This window comes from Lutjanus erythropterus, chromosome 1 (genome assembly GCF_056507025.1).
Source record: "Lutjanus erythropterus isolate fLutEry1 chromosome 1, fLutEry1.hap2, whole genome shotgun sequence".
In the NCBI taxonomy this organism is placed as follows: domain Eukaryota; kingdom Metazoa; phylum Chordata; class Actinopteri; order Lutjaniformes; family Lutjanidae; genus Lutjanus; species Lutjanus erythropterus.
This window is the reverse complement of record NC_139317.1, coordinates 41,311,461-41,327,163: the sequence shown is the minus strand read 5'-3', so window position 1 is coordinate 41,327,163 and position 15,703 is coordinate 41,311,461. Positions and strand designations below refer to the sequence as shown.

Below are 15,703 nucleotides of genomic sequence, written 5' to 3'. Positions count from 1 at the left end.
ACTTACACACACATTCACACAATCGAGGCGAGGGAAACAGGTGGCAGGGTTCACAAAACACTCTTTTCATCTCAAATACCTTCAGCATATGTTTTCACCGTTACACAATCACTAAGAAGAACCCAGCAACAATATCAGTACATCAGGTGAACAATTATTCACCACAGCAAACCGATTGCCAAGTCTCAGCCCTCCTAGTTACTGTTGCTATTTCTGTCCAGATTTCCATTGTTAAAAAGTGACTGTCATTGCATCAAAGAAACTTACAATTTAGCTAATTTGACAGCGACACTAAATGGATAGCTGACGTCAATAACTTCATGCGTCACAAACCATGACAACAACAACAACAGGCTGTGTGCATCACTTCTTAGTCTCCCACAGAAGCAGTTTCTGTTCTCATCTGTCCTATCAGTGCGATGACCTCTCAGGGTAACTGTTAAATGCTATCTCAGGTAATGAGTTGTAGCTTAAATTAAAGCAAAAAACTTTTTCATGCATTTCTTACACATTGATTTCACCGGGCACGGCTGTGTAGCTTCACATCTATGCTGCTTCATACCCCAACAGAAGCATTTCAGAAGAGAAGCTTTTTGCCTGTTCAGTTTACTTGACTTGCTCACATTTTGTTGATCTGTTCAATTTTTCCTTCATTTTTGGGTGTTTACCATGGTTAAGTAAGTTATTAGTTAATGATTTCTTCATGTCTTATTTTTCCTCTCAGGAGTCTGCATAGGGTGTTTTAAAACTGACTGGTTCCTCTACACCGTTCCAGCCTGGCTCAGTCTGCTTTGTGCAGCTTGATGTGGTTTATATCAAAAATAGAGGTGCTTATTTGAAGCAGGGCACAACGGAGAGCCGCTTATGAAGCTCAGCATAAGTTCAATCAGGAAGACTATCTTTATGCCTCATTCATCCCTAACTGTCTTTCTCTCCCCCTCTGCTTTTACCCACTTATTCTCAATTAGTTATCCACAGGCGTTCACTCTTTAAGTCAACCGACCACATTTAGTCTCCATCAGCCTATCATCCCATTATGTCAGAACATTAAATCTGTTCTCCTCTCTGCCGCTTTCAGCTGTCACTTTTGCACAGAATTGTTGCAACCCTCCTCCACCACATTCTCCTCCAGTTCTCTAATCCAGTGCCCTGGTTGAGCTCATCAGAAATCCAGTCCTCATCTCATCCAGATCTTCAGCCATCCCTTCACCACCACCACCAGTGACTCCACTGGGGGGGGGGTTCCTTTACTAATCGCAGCTTCTTTATACATGGTGATGTCACAATGGAGTGTAATTGGCAAAGACTTTTCACGTTTGTCAAATAAATATATTTTGTACACTCAACCATCAACCATGGAATTAAGCCGTCTGTGTTTTCTCTTGTCTTTTTGGTTTTGAAAAGGCCTAACCTACCAGTTGGTGAGGTTTGACAGGACAACTGCTGTTTTGGAGGACGGTTTTAAGAAATCACCAACTGCCTCAAAAAAGTTTTTTAAAAAGTTTCAAATACTTGGAGAGCAGCTTACTAAAGAGATCTACAACACAACAGCTGGACGTGCATTTAGCTGCCCGACAGTGTTTTTTGTTTGCAAAATGCTAATTCCATTTGGTTAGATTCCACCAGATGGGTTGAAGAAAATAAATGGATTTCCTAAATGACAAAAACCATGTCCACAAAAGACAGAAAGTCTTTCAAGAGCTGATTAGTAATGAGTGGTATTGATTGTCGTTTCATGTCAGCTAATGCCGTTCATATTTCATGCTGCCCGATGATAAAAACAAAGCACTTGCTCTAATGTACCCACTAACGGTCATCCAACCACAACAGACACTGTGGGAGAAACAGCGGAATAAAATTGTAATTCCCATCAGAATTCCAATAAAAGTAATTTAAAGAAAAAAATCCAAGCTATTGTGCTGTGTAATCTCCAACATGCATCTTTCCTTATTCCATCCACTTCCTCCCTCCTCCACTGTAATCAGCATCTCCACATGGCTGTCATTGCTACTTGAAAAAAGAGGGAAATGCCTTCATGTCTGTTGACATTTGTTTCTTTGTGTATATCCAGGCATCTGATGTTGTCTCTCCACGCTCTTTCTCTGCCCCTGCCTAGCAAGTATTTACAACCAGCTGTAGTCTGGTACAAGGGCAGAGCTGCAGTGCTGTTGGGAAGATGTATGGAGGCATATGAACCCATGCCACCCCTCATCCCCATCGTCTAAAACACTAAAGCACTTCAGTCTGGCCACTCACCTTTCCTCATCAGCTGGGCTGAATACAAAACAAGTCTTAGACAACAGGAGGAATAAGGGAGTGTTCGTCTCTGTGTGTGTCTGAGAGAGTGTGTGTGTGTGTGTGTGTGTGTGTGCGTATGTGTGTGTGTGCGTGTACGCTAGGCCTCGTCTATTAAATGGTCTTTCAAAGAGTCCTTGAGCTTACCTGCCAAAACCAGACCCAGCAATATACAAGGAGTTGTAAAACCTGCCAGGAGTGTGTGTGTGTGTGTGTGTGTGTGTGTGTGTGTGTGTGTGTGTGTGTGTGTGTGTGTGTGTGTGCGCGCGCAAAAATGTGTGTGAGTTTGTGTGTGTGTCCACCACAATGTCAGCCAAGATACTAACAGAGCTTTTATTCCGAGGCTTGGTGTGCTGCCATCTCTTACCCCCCAAAAGTCCTACCAAGAGGAAGGATAAGTAAATGGAATAGTGAGAAAGAAACAGACACAGGCAGGCAGGAGAAAGAGAACTTAAAGGGATAGTTTCAATTTTTTTGTACTAAGGATTGTAGGCACTTGTCCATAGTATTGCCTACATTAGATGGTGGTCAGCACGCCCCAAGGTTGGAGAAGCAGCATGAAGACTGGCATGCAAAGCTAAGAAATGTAATGCTGTGGACAGGGTCAGCAGCAAAATGTATTTTAGCCACCTGAAAAAATTTGGGATAATTATCGACTGATGTTGTTCTGTCCAGTTTTATCAGTATAGTTATTGGCATATGTTAGCCAATAAATAATAGCTGTATTAACATTCCAAAGCCCCCTATGGAAAGTTCAACACCAGGGTCAGTTACGTCGCCCGGATTGGCGTTACCGGGGCCCCACCCTGGAGCCAGGCCTGGGGTTGGGGCTGGCAGGCGAGCGCCTGGTGGCCGGGTCTTTGCCCACGGGACCCGGCCGGGCCCAGCCCGAAGGAGCGACGTGGGCCCGCCCTCCCGTAGGCCCATCACCCGCGAGAGGGTTCAGAAGGGGCTGATGCACTGTGATTTGGGTGGCAGTCGTGGGCGGGGGCCCCGACAACCCAACCCCAGGACATGGAATCTCACAGTGGGGACATGGAATGTCACCTCGCTGGGGGGGAAGGAGCCTGAGCTGGTGCGGGAGGTTGAGCGGTACCGGCTAGAGATAGTCGGGCTCACCTCCACGCACAGTCGGGGCTCTGGAACCCAACTCCTTGAGAGAGGCTGGACTCTTTTCTACTCTGGAGTTGCCCACAATGAGAGGCGGCGGGCTGGTGTGGGCTTGCTAATAGCCCCCCAGCTCAGCCGCCATGTGTTGGAGTTTTCCCCGGTGAACGAGAGGGTCGCCGCCCTGCGCCTTCGGGTCAGGGATAAGTGCCTCACTGTTGTTTCGGCCTACGGGCCAAACGGCAGCGCAGAGTACCCGGCCTTCTTGGAGACCTTGGGAGGGGTGCTGGAAAGTGCTCCGACTGGGGACCCCATCATCCTGCTGGGGGACTTCAATGCTCACGTGGGTGGCGATAGTGTTACCTGGAGGGGCGTGATTGGGAGGAACGGCCCCCCCGATCTGAACGCGAGTGGTGTTCTGTTATTGGACTTCTGTGCTAGTCACAGTCTGTCCATAACGAACACCATGTTCAAGCATAAAGGTGCCCATCAGTACACGTGGCATGGGGACGCCCTAGGTCGGAGGTCAATGATCGACTTTGTGGTCGTGTCAACTGACCTCCGGCCGTGTGTCTTGGACACTCGGGTGAAGAGAGGGGCTGAGCTGTCAACTGATCACCACCTGGTGGTGAGTTGGATCCGCTGGCAGGGGAGGAAGCTGGACAGACTTGGCAGGCCCAAACGTACTGTGAGGGTCTGTTGGGAACGTCTGGTGGAACCATCTGTCAGAGGGGTCTTCAACTCTCACCTCCGGGAGAGCTTTGACCAGATCCCGAGGGAGGCTGGAGACATCGAGTCCGAATGGACCATGTTCTCTGCCTCCATTGTGGATGCAGCCATTCGGAGCTGTGGCCGTAAGGTCTCCGGTGCCTGTCGCGGCGGCAATCCCCGAACCCGGTGGTGGACACCGGAGGTAAGGGATGCCGTCAGGCTGAAGAAGGAGTCTTATCGAGCTTGGCTGGCTCGTGGGACTCCTGAGGCAGCCGACGGGTACCGGCAGGCCAAGCGTGCTGCGGCCCGGGTGGTTGTGGAAGCAAAAACTCGGACATGGGAAAGGTTCGGGGAGGCCATGGAGGAGGACTACCGGTCGGCCTCGAGGAGATTCTGGCAAACCATCCGGCGCCTCAGGAGGGGGAAGCAGTACCCTGCCAACACTGTTTACAGTGGTGGTGGGGAGCTGTTGACTTCGACTGGGGATATTGTTGGACGGTGGAAGGAATACTTCGAGGACCTCCTCAATCCCACTGACACATCTTCCGTAGAGGAAGCAGAGGCTGGGGACCCAGAGGCTGACTCATTCATCACCCAAGCTGAAGTCACTGAGGTAGTTCGGAAGCTCCCCAGTGGCAAGGCACCGGGAGTGGATGAGATCCGCCCTGAGTACCTCAAGTCTTTGGATGTTGTAGGGCTGTCTTGGCTGACACGCCTCTGCAACATCGCGTGGCAGTTGGGGACAGTGCCTCTGGACTGGCAGACCGGGGTGGTGGTCCCTCTATTTAAAAAGGGGGACCGGAGGGTGTGCTCCAACTACAGGGGGATCACACTCCTCAGCCTCCCTGGTAAAGTCTATTCCAGGGTACTGGAGAGGAGAATTCGGCCGATAGTCGAACCTCGGATCCAAGAGGAACAATGCGGTTTTCGTCCTGGTCGTGGAACACTGGACCAGCTCTACACCCTCCGCAGGGTGCTTGAGGGCTCATGGGAGTTTGCCCAACCAGTCCACATGTGCTTTGTGGACTTGGAGAAGGCATTTGACTGTGTCCCTCGTGGCATTCTGTGGGAGGTGCTTCAGGAGTATGGAGTTCGGGGCCCTCTGCTAAGGGCCGTACGGTCTCTGTATGATCGGAGCAGGAGCTTGGTTCGCATTGCCGGCAGTAAGTCAGACCTGTTCCCGGTGCATGTTGGACTCAGGCAGGGCTGTCCTTTGTCACCGGTTCTGTTCATTATTTTTATGGACAGAATTTCTAGGCGCAGCCAGGGGCCAGAGGGAGTCCGATTCGGGGACCACAGGATCTCATCTCTGCTTTTTGCAGATGATGTTGTCCTGTTGGCTCCTTCGAACCTGGACCTTCAGCTTGTACTGGGGCGGTTTGCAGCCGAGTGTGAAGCAGCTGGGATGAGAATCAGCACCTCCAAGTCTGAGGCCATGGTTCTCGACCGGAAAAAGATGGCTTGTTCCCTCCGGGTCGGAGAAGAGTCCCTGCCCCAAGTGGAGGAGTTTAAGTATCTTGGGGTTTTGTTTACGAGTGAGGGGAGGATGGAACGCGAGATCGACAGACGGATTGGTGCGGCGGCAGCAGTAATGCGGTCGTTGCGCCGGTCTGTCGTGGGGAAGAAGGAGCTGAGCCGAAAGGCGAAGCTCTCGATTTTCCGGTCAATCTACGTTCCTACCCTCACCTATGGTCATGAACTCTGGGTCATGACCGAAAGAACAAGATCTCGGATACAAGCGGCTGAAATGAGTTTCCTCCGCAGGGTGGCGGGGCGCTCCCTTAGAGATAGGGTGAGGAGCTCTGTCACCCGGGAGGAGCTCGGAGTAGAGCCGCTGCTCCTCCACGTCGAGAGGAGTCAGCTGAGGTGGCTTGGACATCTATATCGGATGCCTCCTGGGCGCCTGCCTAGGGAGGTGTTCCGGGCATGCCCCACTGGGAGGAGGCCCCGGGGAAGACCCAGGACACGCTGGAGTGACTACGTCGCTCGGCTGGCCTGGGAACGCCTTGGGGTCCCTCCGGAACACCTGGAAGAAGTGTCCAGGGAGAGGGAAGTCTGGGTGTCCCTGCTCAGACTGCTGCCCCCGCGACCCGGCCCCGGATAAGCGGAAGATAATGGATGGATGTATTAACATCTGACTTGAGAAATTATTATGTAAAAGCACTTAATTTGAATTCTTAGGCAAATGCTCTTTAAAAGCTAAAACATATTTGTGAAGTTTTTTTATGCAGTTTACTAGAAAAACAAAAAGAACAAATGAAGAGTCAGAACTGTTCTTTGTTTTTGTTGTCATTTGGTTTGGTCAGAGCTGTGGAACATTACATCATTGATCCTTCCATCCATCAGCCTTTCTTACACTCATGTTCAAATGCTACAGGTTACGTGAACTTCTTTGAAAAAATAAAAAATTCTAGAAATTATTGGGTATCTTATCAGTGTACATATCAATATGTACACTGTATTTTGAATATTTTCACTGCTTTACCTTGCTGCCAGGGAGGCTTTCCCAATGTGAAACCGTCATAATATAAGCCAAACATCTCTCTCTCCAAAGACACCAGAGTCCCTTAGCAAAAACAGTCATTTTACCTGGCAGAACACAGGAGTTGCTTGTCTACAGCTGCCTCAAGCAGTTACTTTTTTTGTGTTATCATGTGACTTTGGTGAATTTGAATTAACCCTTTAAAATGCTTAAGTTACACAATAACATAAAAAAACTTAACTCCAGTGTTCTGCAAGGTAAAATTACTGTTTTTGCCAAAGGAGTCTGGCTGGTTTGGAGAACGTGAAATTAGGTTTATGTAATGGTGGTTTCCTTCTAGATTGAAGAACTTTATTGCCATTGTGCAGTCACAACAAAATTGCAGACAACATACATTCCTGACTACAAACGCTGTCTAACAGCAAGGTAAAACAGTGAAAATATTCCTAAAATAGAGTACACTTAAACTGATACTGTGAGATACTGTTTTTGTAGGTGTGCCTACAGTACATCGCTTAGCTTCATCATCTACCATAAGTAATACGCTCACTGTGAGTAAGTACCTCATACAACTCCACTTCAAAAACGCCAACACTTAAGGTCTTAAATTTGAAGATTTCATGAAGCACACATTAAGTTAGCAAGCCTCATTTTCTGCATGCAAGACAATCCACACATATGGATGGTTGCAAAATGAAGAAAATACTGAAAAGCGTATATATAGGCACACTAAGAGACAGCTCCCTTCTTATGGCACTGCCCTGCCTCGTCCTGTCACTGTAGCAACGTGATTCTTTGTGGACATGGTGTTACCCAATCACAGGGGAGCAGGGGGGAAGCGGCTGGAATGTGAAGAGACAGCACGCTGCAGATTAAATGGATACAAGGAGGAGGTTACGGATTGAGGAAGTTGTCTCGTTATGTGCTGCAATAAGTCACTGATTACCCCTCTCCTCGCTAATATTACTCTGCTTGAGCTGCAAATTGCTGTCGCACACTTTATGCATTCTGTCTGCACAGCCTGTCTTATCATGTTCAAGTTTCTCTCTGTGCTCTCTCCTCATCCTCTATCTCTCCTATTCACAAGTTTTCTCTCACAGCTCTCTCTCTTCAGACAAGAGGGTCCATTGTATTTCCTAAGATGCCTCGGAGTCCCAGGCCCAGCATGCCTGTGCACAGTGCGTATGTGTGTGTCCCAGTTAGAAAACAGCTGTCACATTCAGCCATCACATGCTGCACAGCTGAGACTGACCACTACTGTCCCCGTCAACTTTCTTTCTCCATTTTTGTCTCTCTCTCTCCACAGGGCAGATTTATCTTTACCGTTGCTGTGACATTGCTCCTTTTCAATCAAGAATTCTCAGATTCCTGTCACACTTCTATCCCTCTCTTTTCCCTCCTCCGTCTGCCCACCCACTTCATCCTTTTTGTCCAGACAGAGTGGGAGTTGAGGTCTCAGACCAACTGTTAAACACATGGATTGAACTACATTTGAGGAGTGAGGATCAGATTGAACTCAAGACAATGTATTTCAGTGTGTGAATAAGCTGCAGGGTAGGTGTATAATATAGTTTCAACACAATCCAACCAGATACAGGCTGTTTTGAAACAAAAGGTATCAGTTTTTCATGTTATGTAATTGTATGTATATGCTGATTATGCTGAGCTGCCCTTTTCTGTCCTCTACTTTAGACAGTAGACTATACCATATGTGCTTTCCCACCTATTCACCCCTGAAATTCCAGCATATTTTCAGTTCACACATAAAGAAAAAAAATCTATAAGCCCTATTATGGCTCTTCTCAGACACAAGCAAACATCAGCCACACTACTGTATGACCATCAGTGACTTCATAAAAGCAGAGTGCCGACCATAAAGATTATGTTAGGTCATGGAGATTAAAGGAATAGGTCATCCAAAAATGAAAATTCAGTCATTGTCTACTCACCCTCATGCCGACAAAAAGTCAGGTTTAGTTTTTTATTCCATAAAATCACCTGGAGCAAACGCACGTGAAGGTGGCTCCAAGCTAAGGGTCTACAGTGAAGGAGACTTAGATTAGGCCAGATAAGCAGCATGGAGGCCTTAAATGTTTTTTTTTGGTTGTTTTTTCCCTCTGAAAACTGGTTTGAAAATGTTTGGAAGATTCTCCATCGCTGTTTTCCTGCGAAACCCCAGCAGTGTTTTAAGGACTAGAATACAAAACTTGACATCAGGGTGAGTAGATAAGGACTGAATTTTTATTTTTGATTATATTTTTTAGGCTTTTCTGATTTAATGACAGGAGAGCTGAAGATATGACAGGAAGGGGGGGAAGAGACGTGCATCAAAGGGCCATAGACGTGAGTCGAACCCACAGGCACTGCAGAGGGCTCACATCCTCAGTACATGGGGTGAACACTCTACTAACTGAGCTACTAGGCCACTGTTAACTATCCTTTAACTTTTAACAACATTCTAGCTAACCTATCAGTGCAAACACTTTCTGATGCTGCTGCACATTAAAATCATCTCAACTTGTCAGATAAAAGGCTGCAGGCAACAGGTTCTTGTTACAGTTTGCTCTAAGGCAGCATGGTTACTGTGCTGTTCCTACCATTAGGAAAATGACTTGTCACATCACAGGCTCTGGTCACGGCTGCTCAGGACATGGCATGGCACAAGCACCCTGACCACATGGACATTTAGCATGTCCTCATATAAATGAAAAATTAGCTGAAAATAGTTGTGACCCAAATGTAAAGGCAGTCCTGACTCTGACACACAGTATTATCACTTAAATTCAAACAACAGTGTGCCTTTTTATTAAAATAAAAGACTTCAAAGTTTTTTAACGATAATTCTAAACTGTCAGAGATCTTATGGAGCAACCCAGATATTAAACAGACAACATGGGCAACGCAACTGTGTCAACTGACACACACAAACATACACACGTTTAGCAACTAGTGGTGAGGAATTTCTCACCAATCCACACACTGTGTAAACCCTCTGTCGCTTGTCTCAGTAAGACACATGAGCACACACCTGCACGTGCGCACACACACACACCACAGCTATGTTAATAGCCTGTCCGATTATGTTGTAACCTGACTTACAGCCAGACCCCCTGGTCACTGAGGTTGGTAATGCAAGCTCACCTCTAACGACCAAGCGGTCTGTGTGTCTGCCTGACTGTCTGTTTCTCTGACAGTCAACCACTAATCCCTTTTTCATATGTCTAAAATGTAAAAGCATTAAAGTTCACACAAACTCCCATTATGCCCACTACTGTGTCACTGCTGAGGATGAAGTTTGATTTTTGTACACCTGCTACTCAACATCCTCCAAAAAACAAAATAACCACATGGGATAATAAGAAGGTGTTAAGGGTATTGTAATAATAATGTAATTAATAGGAATTTAAACCAGATGTTGTGCACTAGGTAGTTCTCGATCAGTCGTGATCAGCTGGATCGTGTTTGAAACTATTACACAGGCAAGTATCATGCCTTAAAGGCGCAGTAAAAAATTAAAATACCCCATAAAATTTAAATATATACATACATTTTTTCCCTGGCTTGTAGTGCTATTTTTCTATCTAGATTGTTTTGGTGTGAATTGCTGAGTTTTTTGGAGGTATAGGCCATAGAGATGTCTGCCTTCTCTTGAATATAATGGGAGTAAATGGGACTCGGCTTATGGTGCTCTAAGTGCCAAAAAAATACATTTGAAAAACTCAACAGTAATGATTCTTCTGCAGAAATCATGACCTGGTAGCTCAAGATACACAAACCTTGTTGTCAGCAATTTCTTATAAAAAAACTATTGTCTTTCTATTTTAGAATTTACTGTAACTACTTTCTTTCTTCCAGAACTACTTTTTTCCTACCAGAAAGAAAGTAGTTCCCACATGAAACTGTTCACAACAAGGAATGTGAAAATGTCTTAAGCAAGTGGGTTATGATTTCTTGACGGTGTTGATTTTTTTCCTTTTTTGTCGGTTTCAGTGCCATTTGGTCCCATTACATTCAAAAGAAGGCAAGCATCTCTATGGCCCATATATCCAAAACTTGCCAACTCACACAAAGACTATCTACATAGATAAATAGCATTACAGTATTATGTTTTTGATTTTGGGGGGAACTGTGCCTTTAAAAAAAACACTAAACTATAAGCTAAACAGAACTAATGAATTGCTTGTAAAGTATTGCTGCAGTATTTTAGGAAAAACATTTGAAATGCAGTATTTTAAGCGTTATTTATATTATACCTCTATATACCTCTGGTTTCATCGCAGCTTGTTAAATCAAGAGCATTACTGAGTCAGCAAGAAAGCTGCTGTGTTTTTACCTCTGCGTTGAAGGTGCTGTCCTCCTCCGCTCCTCGCGCCCCGAGCGCACACACGGACAGCGCGAGGAAGGTCCGTCTCCAGAGCAACCAGAAACAGCTGTTTCGCGAGCTGGTGGAGGCCATGGTCTGGGCGCGAGGGGAATCAGTCGGCGTTCGTCGTGGGTCAGTCTCGACGGTGTAATTCTAGGTTTTTAGCTGCTCTATTGCTAGTTTATGGGATAAAAGCCCCAATAAAAAACTGTTACTACTGTATAGTGTCCTACTCCCTACAGCGGTCTTCAACAGTGCACCTCCATCCTGAGAAAGAGCTCCATTCTAGTTTTACAGTCAGAGCCGCATCACAAACTGACCCTCCATAAATGTCGGTGAGTTTCTTTCACTCATGAGTCCATACAACTGTTGACAGACCGCCTCACCTTTCTTTGCTTTACTCTGTTATCTGTAATTGCCCACAAGAGCGCACGTCTCATTTAATTAACATCAAAGTCGCTGCCTAATTAGTAACCTTGAACGTGCACTTTACAAAGGAGCCACACCGTCTCCAGCAATGCCCACTATCAGCAAAGTGGGTCCGCCGCAAAAATGCTTTAGTAAATCATTTACTGCTAACATGTTCAACTTAAGTCTCGTGATGATGCCTAATGAAGTGCGGTTCAATTTACCCTGAGGAAAGTTGCAAACTATAAAATAACAACCAAACGAAAAGCCCAAAGTTCACCGCACTTGACCGACTCGTTCAGCAGTAGCATCAAGTAACGTCAGTGTCGTTGCTGTGAAGCGAACACCGCTGTTTTAGACTGCAACCTCTCTTGTAAAACAATATATTTGACGATTTCTTCCACCTCTGTATCCAGTTTTTCCCTTTTCCCAGAGGAAATCTTCTCGGAATCCGGTACTTATCTAGTTGTTATCAGTCATGTCCCGAGTCAGAGGTTCTGTGTTGTCTCCCTATCCGGAGCAGGACGGACAGTGGTCGGCTCCCCTTGCTGTTACGGTACCTAACGTAACGTGGTGGAGATGCCATCGTCAAGTTGAACATCACAAGAACGGGGTTTCCCTGTCATGGCTTTCAAAATAAAAGGGTAAGTACGTTAAGTAAGTAGAGTATGTACGTTTGTGTTTTTGTCTCAGTTACTTTTGGCATGTCCATTTTTTGTTTCTGTTTTTTCAACACTTGCTTTGGAAATGTAAACGTTTGCCCCCCCCCCGCCAAAATAGATAAATTGCACTGAAATGAATTGAACTGAAATTAAATTGTATTCAAAACCCGATTATATTTTCCTTTCAAGTATTGTCATATTACCAGCAAATATTAAAAGTTAAAAAAAAAAAATTAAATGTTAGGGAGTCCACGGAACATATATAGTAGCTTATCTGATCGATGTGATAAGTTGATATGGGCTTTAATAATATATATTACATTTTTAAAGAGGTTTCCACTAAGGTATAACTACTAGTCTCCTTTTATTTTGAAGGCCACTTATTTCCGGTCTCATCTTTCTGTTTTAGAATAACAGAGCTGACCACTAAAATGCTCTTATCAACCGGACGGATGGAGGTGGAAGTGGGGAGGGAGCGGAGAAAAAGCCCGAGGCAGGACGCCAGTATACATGACCCCCCTCCCCTCACAAAAGTGTTTTATAGCTCCACCACAGCAAAGTGATAGACCACATCACGTGCACACACACGCACACACACACACAGTCTGAATATAACAGGAAAGTACTGATAAGATATGAGAATTAAAAGCACCATTATGTGCGATAAACTGAAGAAACTCACAGTTCATTAACTAATATGGGAATTTTGTAGCCTGTTTCTCTCAGGCACCCACACAGACACAATAGTTTTACTTTATGTTTGTACTGGGATCTATTCTGTATGTTCCTTTTTTGCCATGTTTGTAAGCATTAATAAGCTATTGCACCATTAACTACATGATTATAGGGTATACAAATCTGTTACTTTCAAATCTTTATTAGAAATAAGGTAGCCCTGTTCTGTTCAAAGTGTAGAATAGAAAAATAAATCTGTGGTAGTCAACATGAGCTCAGGTGAGAAGGAGGCACCTGTCATCACAGCAGATGGGTTAATAGGTCAGCAGTTCCTCAGGCAGTCATTGTTCCCTGTCATTGTGTGGTAGAGACTGTGGAGAGACATGTCTATATATTAAGATCCCTATCAGTGGAACCAATCTAAGGCAAAAGGAAGTAGCTTCTTCCAGAATTTGTATGTTAATGATTACAATCAATATTCATGTCTGTATTTCATATTTTGGCATTTCTCATTGATTAATGAGTCACAGAAGAAGTATTAAAGGACCAGTGTGTAGAATTTTGTGGCATCTTGCAATGAGTTTTCACCTTGCAAACACCTTGTCTCACTTTCCCCTTCCTCCTGCATAGGAAAACCTATGGCGGCAGTGAAACATGCTCAAAACATGAAAGGCCATATCAACAGCCAGTGTTTGATTTGTCCACTTTGGGCTTCTATAGAAACCTGATGGTGCACCATGGCGGTGGAAGAGGACCCGTGAGGACTCATGCCCTCTGTAGATTAAACAGCTCATTCCAAGGTAATGGAAACATGACAAATCTCTCTTTTTTAAAAATATTTTTAGGGGCTTTGTATGCCTTTAATGATAGAACAGCTGAAGATATGACAGGAAAGACGGGGAGAGAGCAGAATGCACCAAAGGGCTGCATGTAGGAGTCAAACCCATAACCACTGCAGAGGACTCACAGTCTCGGCACATGGGGCGAACGCTCTACCATCTAAGCTACCAGGCCACCAAATACAACAATTCTTATTTTCAAGTGCTTATAGACTAATGAAAACATACTTGTGAATATTATATTCTGCCTTATTCCGCCAAGGTGATAGAGAGGATGATGGTATGATAAAGGTCTCAAGCATTCAAATCCCAAAACATGATGAGCCCATGTGTTTTGAAGCCACCAGGACCAGGAGATACATTATGTAGAGATTTTTTCAGCAGTTCACCATTTATGCACTTACTGTTGCTTGGTATTGCAGGGCAGTATATCCAAACTTCTCACTGATCTTTGTGTCCTGAGGTCATTCAAGGGACAGTTCAACCCAAAATCAAAAATACATATTTTAACTCTGGCCTGTGGTGATATTTATTCATCTTGGTTGTTTTGGTGTGACTGGACAAGTTTTGGAGGCATTGGCTGTAAAGAGGTCTCCTCTCTCTCCAGTATAATGGGACTAGCTGGCAGTCTTGTGGTGTTCAAGATAATCTACAGACTTTGTTGTGAGCAGTTCCATATAGGAACTACTTTCTTTCTACTTTCCACTACAAAGACCCTTCCAGCATCACATGCCGAGTAATATTTAGTCCCATTATATTGGAGAGGAGGCAGATGTCTCTATGGCTAAAATTCTGCAACTCACACCAAAACAATCTGGATGGATACACAGCACCACAGGCCAGTGTAAAAATATGTATTTTTGATTTTCGGGTGAGGTGCCATAGTCTACTGAATACACAATGGTTGGTGGCAAAAAGCAAAGCACTTCTCCTCAATATTTCACCTCAGCACACACAGTAAATTCTAATGTTTGTCATTTAGTCATTCAGATGCTATTTGATATGAGTTTGCACAAAAGAGAAGAAAACAAGGTTTGACATTTTCAAGCAATCCAAACTGCAGAAAGCAGCAGTTTTAGCACCTTGGAAATCCCCATCCCTCCTATTGTAAAAAGTGTTGCCACTTTTGCTGACAATTAAAACTACTATATTCATGTAGAAATAGAGAGTGTGTTTTATCACCCAGGTTTTTCCAGTTAGTCATAATGAGGATCATCAGCTGCTGTGTGTGAGTCATTCTGCTTCACTGCTCTCTTTTTATCCAGGTGAGCAGTCTGATGGTTTGTCACAGGTAGGATCAAACCCCAGAGGCTAACATCAGTCAACCCCTGGCTGCACAACAGTGATCTCAACTGTCTTGACATCAACCAACCAAACACAGGAAAATCCCCCGCTAACAGACCTCATGCTGACAGACCTTCTGTAACTGTATTTATTGTTTTCCCGAGTAAACACTGACAACGCTTGTCTCCCAACAAGACAACATGACCTATGTGTACAGTAGCTATGATTTTAGTAGCTCTCTCTTTTTTCACAAAAAGATTCCATTATAATCAAAGAATTTAGGATGGTACATCTTTACTGCATTGATTATGCTACCTTGTTGTTTATGTTACATATAAGAATCAGAAATGCTGCAATATGCTTTAATAGGCTTTATTTTTCTACTGTAAAATAATTCCATTAATGTCATACAACAAACATGATCATGTACATTATATGCATACATTTGTATGTATAATGTCCTCCTTATGTCCTCGCTTGCTCCAATGTGAGGAAAGTCTTCCATAGAGGTTATACAGGAGTAGAATAATGCATCACTGTCGAATGATGCAATTTACAGTTTATGTATTTTTAGTTTTACTATTTTTGTAAATGTATACATCACAGCATGTGGCAAATTCCAGTTTGATGTACAGTAATTTTGTGTTTCTTTAATTTAAAACTTTCTAAAATAGCAAGCTCTATTCTATTCTATTCTATTCTATTCTATTCTATTCTATTCTCTTAAGTCTAGTCTAGTCTGTTTTGTTGTCTCAATGCCGTGCTGGCCACCTGACAGAAAGGCCAATTGCATGCCCAGCCAGTAAAGTTGCTGATGGACAAAGCACAATGTGTAACACAAACACACACATACACACACAGCCATGAAATGCATGCA

The 15,703-nt window shown here is 44.4% G+C and overlaps 1 protein-coding gene across 1 annotated transcript in view; it reads right to left on the bottom strand.

Annotated features, from left to right (window-relative positions):
• The window catches only part of mmp15b (matrix metallopeptidase 15b), a 42,583-nt gene extending 30,643 nt beyond the window's left edge, over positions 1–11,940 (bottom strand). Inside the window, exon 1 of the mRNA XM_084722061.1 lies at positions 10,929–11,940. Within this exon, the coding sequence (XP_084578187.1) occupies positions 10,929–11,051 (123 nt within the window). The 5' untranslated portion in view covers positions 11,052–11,940. The remainder of the gene's footprint in view (positions 1–10,928) is intronic.
• Between the last annotated feature and the right edge of the window lie 3,763 nt (positions 11,941–15,703).